We start from the raw sequence: 4,906 nt of genomic DNA, 5'->3' as shown, positions 1-4,906 counted from the left end.
TCAATTAACCCCACATGTGTTTATCGGCTAGGTTGGCACAATAAACTAACTCACATGGAAAAGTCAGCATTCTGTTTTTAACTGGAATTAACACTCTGAATATGAATTTACCTTCCCTGTCTTCCAAAACTACCATCCATGGATCTCCAGATGGCCTTACTCATTGTCCTAGCATCCCACATGGCACCATTTCCTTGAGGTAAACCAGTCACTCAATCTCTCTGATACACACACACACACACACACATACACACACACACACACGGAGAGAGAGAGATGTCATATAGTATATATGATTGGTTTTGCTTCTTTAGAAAACCCAGCATAAGATGTCCATTCCTTTCAGGACAACTCTGCTGAAAAATTCCAAAAATACTTGCCTAAGCTCCTCTACCCAGTGTATCTGGCAGCACTCTCACGTGCTTTACAACATGGACACTGGAGTATGGGATCCTACAAAGCTTGGTTTGGGAAAGCCAGTTGATTGTTGAAGATAATTTGGGAACCCAGGAGTTATATTTGCTAGACAGAGTGAAAGTCTAAGTGTTATTCCCCTTTTGTCTAACCAAAGTGGAGTCTTGGTGCTGATCACTATAGTGGATGGAATGGTTAATTTGGAAAAACATGCAGATGTATGAACCAAAAAGTAGTCCAAATATTTCCTAAAACTCTTCTCTAGGAAATGTGGGATCTACTCTGCATCCATTTAAATCACAAGCCAGACTTAAGACAGTGTGTATGACACTTTACAGAGTGTTTCTATATGCATGCTTTCATCCAATACCTGATGAACTATCTCCCCTTCCCCCTTCTCGGTGGGTACATTGAATCTGTGCATCAACACTGTCCAGTAGAACTTCTTGTGATGACTGAAATGTGCAGTATGTGCGTGGTCCAACACAGCAATCACTAGTACATACAACAATGAAGCACTTGAAATGTGACAACTGTAATGGAGGAATTTGATTTTTAAGTTAATTTAAAGAGCCACATAAAGCTAGTGGTCACAGTAGTCAACAATGCAGCACAACTAAAAGAGTGTTTATCCCGTGTTCATTGATTTGGTAAGATGCATAGCCTGGATTCTCCTATTGCAACATAAATTCTTCCTGGGTTCCTTAAGTTAATCATCAACCTGAACTTTATTGTAAGTATAAACCTGGTAAGAGGAAAGCACACAAAATAACTGAAATAAACTTTTCCTTATGTCCACTTAGGCTTGAATCTGTTGAGCAATGTCATTATAATGTATATTCCATCACCTTGGTTAAGTTTTCACCCGGGCTGTGAGTGAAAGAATGAGCTTCTGAGTCCAGTAATACAAGTCATTGGTTAGGACTACTCATCAACTTTCTGAGAGGAAGAATAGAAGCAAAGTTTCCCTTTGATCGATTCTGGTAGCAATTCATTCCAGTAGGTTCTAGGCACCAAACAGAAGTCACAATCTGACACTTCCTGTCCATCAACACTGGTCAGATCAATTGAGAGGACATAGGCCAATCGAGAGGAGGAATGTGGAAAAGAGCAAGCCTTTGTTAAATTTCATGTCTCCGCTGAAATAGAGACAAGGGGGAATAAAGAGCCAGAGTCAATTTCAAGAGTAAGCATCTTCATTTATCTTGAGGATCTGAATCTAGCCCTCTATGAATGTAAAGGAATACTTTAGTCTTTGAGGCTGCTGGCCATCATTTCCTTACTCTTTGTCGGGCATCAGGCTATCTTTATCTCGACTCTGCGAGTTATGGGATTTGGGAATTGGCAGAGAAAACCTGCTAATGACAATATGCTCAGCTCCTGTCCAACTAACGCCTTTAGGAAGGTGTGGCTAGTCCTGCCGTGTGAAGCTGCAAGATTTTCGACATGCTGTACATTCCTATCTTTTTCACCTCCCTTCAGATAGGTCCCTTCCTTCCTGGCCAGATAAAAGTGCAGGTCAGCTGGGCAGGTGACCCTCACCTCCACCCTGACTGAGTCAGGGGCCACGTTTCAAGCATCATTATTAATAGCTGGGCATACTAATGCTTCCTGAAGAACACGATAAGAACCACACAGACTCAGAAGGAAATAAAGCCATGACTCAGCAGGGAAAGATTCTTGGTTGATCCAAGTATATTGGTGGAAGGTCTCTTTCCTGGTATCTGTCTGCAGATTTGATACTGTATGGGATTAGGATGAGCTGCCATGGAAATTCAGATTGATCACAGGCATTCTCTGTCCCATGACACTCTCCAGCCCTCCAGCTAATGAACAAAAGTACCTATGTCCTGTGTCCATTTTCCCGTTAACTTAATTATAATGCCAGTTCTCTTCTCCAAATGACAATTCATTTGTCAAAGAGAGAAAGCCTAACATGCTGTGAGAGTTGTGTTCAGGGCTTACATACATCTCAGATAATCTTATCCATCTCCCTGAGAAGTGGGAAATATTAACTATATTAGAGAAGTTGGATGAACTGGAGCTCAAGGGGGAAAGTAATTAATACCCCATGTTCACCTAACTATTTAGAAGAGTCAAATGGAAACCAATATTAATTGTTCCTTCAGAGATTTTTCCAAGGCTTCCAAAAATCTTTCCAAGGTTTTTGTGGAGTCCCTGGGTAGTAAAGATGGTGAATGTGCTTGATTACTAACCTAAAGGTTAGCAGTTCAAATCTACTCTGAAGGGTGTCAGAAGAAAGACATAGTAGGCCTATTTTAGAAAACAAAACAAAACAAAACAAAAAATCAGCCATGAAAAGCCCTATGGAGCAGTTCTACCCTGACGTAAGTGAGTCTTTATGGGTCAGAATCAAATCCACAGCATGCATTTGGGTGATCCATGGCAGCCCAGGTGGTGGCAGTAAGCTTTTCCTACCCTTGCCACTTCAGACAAGGTGAGCTGAATAAGGTTGAAGATGCGCTGGAAGCCTTTAAGACTTTCTCTTCAAAACTCGATGTGGTTAAAAAAAAACACAACTTTTTATGGTTCTACTCAGAGAAATATCACACCTTAAATCCACAGCTCTTTATTTTGTCTGTCACCTAATTACTCGGAAGCATAGGAACAATTGTATGGATGGCACGGGACCGGTCCCCTTCCCGTCTGTTGTGCACAGGGTTGCTATGGCGCCGAGCCCACCTGATGGCACCCACCAACGCCTTTCTCTCTCCAGCCAAGCCAGGGCACAAAATGTGAGACCACAAAGACGGCAGCAATCAGAAGAAATAACATTCCAATGGAATTTAGTATTTTCGTTTTTATCATGATGAAATACATATATACCAAAAACATGTCGTTTCAATTATTTTCCTTATAAAATTCAGAGACATTAATTACACTCATCATGTTGTATAATAATACCTGTTACACATTTCCAATTTCTTATCTTCCTTATCAAAAACTGGATCCCATAAATAATCCTCCATCCCCATTTTATCCTCCCACTTGACCCTGGTACCCACTAATTAACCTAGGTGCCTATTCACTTGTCTAAACTAGATTCTCCATATAATTGGGATCACACAATATTTGTTGTTCTGTATCTGACATTTCATTCAGCATCCATGTCATAATAGGTATCAGAATTTCATTTCTCTTTATGGCGAATAATGTCTCATTGTGTATGTACAATTCATTGTGTTTATACATTCATCTGCTGATGAAAAATTGGGTTCTTTTCACCTTTTGACTATTGTGAATAATAAAGTAATGGACACTGGTGTGAAAATACCTGTCTGACAATCAGATAGACGTGAACGATGGGGGCTGGAGTGGAGACCCCAAAGCCCATCTGTAAACAATTAGACATCCCCTCACAGAAGGGTCACAAGGAAGGGACGAGCCAACCAGGGTACAATATAGCACCGATGAAACATACAACATTCCCTTAGTTCTTTAATGCATCCTCCTCTCCCCCCCACCCCACTCACCAACACCATGACCCTAGTTCTACCTTACAAATCAGGCTAGACCAAAGCATGTACACTGATAGAGATAAGAGCTCTTGACACAGAGAATCCAAGAGAGATAAATACCTCAGGAACAATAATGGGAGTAGCAATACCATGAGGGTAGGGGAAAAGTAGGGGGAGGAGGGGAAGAAAGGGGAACAATCACAATGATCAACATATAGCCCCCTCTTCCCAGGGACATGAGCAACAGAAACATGGGTGCAGGGAGACAGAGGATGATGTAAGATATTAAAATAATAATAATTTATAATTTATCAAGGATTCACGAAGGGGGGAGTGGAGCTGATACCAAGGCTCAAGAAGAAAGAAACTGTTTTGAAAATGATGATGGCAACATATGTACAAATGTGCTTGATACAATGGATGTATGGATTGTTATAATAGTTGTAAGAGCCCCCAATAAGCTCTTCCGCCCTCTTCGCTTCTTGCTGTGCCTGTCCACGCCTTGTCACCATGCCTCGCAAAATAGAAGAGATCAAGGACTTCCTGCTCACAGCGCTGCAAAAGGATGCCAAGTCTGTCAAGATCAAGAAGAACAAGGATAACGGGAAGTTCAAGGTGCAGTGCAGCAGGTACCTCTACACTTTGGTCATCACCGACAAGGAGAAGGCCGAGAAGCTGAAGCAGTCTCTGCCCCCAGGTCTGGCAGTGAAGGAGCTGAAATGAACCCAGTTGGCTGATGCAAACTATAATAAAAATGTTTTTTAATCTTAAAAAAAAAAAAGAGCCCACAATAAGATGATTTTTTTTTTAATACCTGGTTGAATCACTGTTTGGATATATACCTAGAAATGGAATTTCTAAGTCATATGGTAATTTTAAGTTTAATTATTCAGTATAAATATTTTTAAAATAAGATTTAATGCCAAAGACCAGCATTAATAGAATTTTTTTAGTTTGTTTTTTAAAGAAGGTTACAAATAGATGCCCATGAGTAGAAGAGTGGATAAATAAAC

General features: G+C 40.6%; 1 protein-coding gene across 1 annotated transcript; it reads left to right on the top strand.

Moving 5' to 3' along the window:
* Positions 1-4,403: 4,403 nt before the first annotated feature.
* On the top strand, positions 4,404-4,659 carry LOC101661875 (60S ribosomal protein L38-like). Its single transcript, XM_045288007.1, has one exon. The coding sequence runs from the start codon at positions 4,404-4,406 to the stop codon at positions 4,614-4,616; it is 213 nt and encodes a 70-aa protein (XP_045143942.1). The 3' UTR covers positions 4,617-4,659.
* Positions 4,660-4,906: the final 247 nt, after the last annotated feature.

The sequence above is a fragment of the Echinops telfairi genome, unplaced genomic scaffold, assembly GCF_000313985.2.
Source record: "Echinops telfairi isolate 266 unplaced genomic scaffold, ASM31398v2 ScPeMD7_1;HRSCAF=3_0, whole genome shotgun sequence".
NCBI lineage: Eukaryota > Metazoa > Chordata > Mammalia > Afrosoricida > Tenrecidae > Echinops > Echinops telfairi.
The sequence above is the reverse complement of the archived record's forward strand: the minus strand, read 5'-3'. Positions and strand labels throughout refer to the sequence as shown.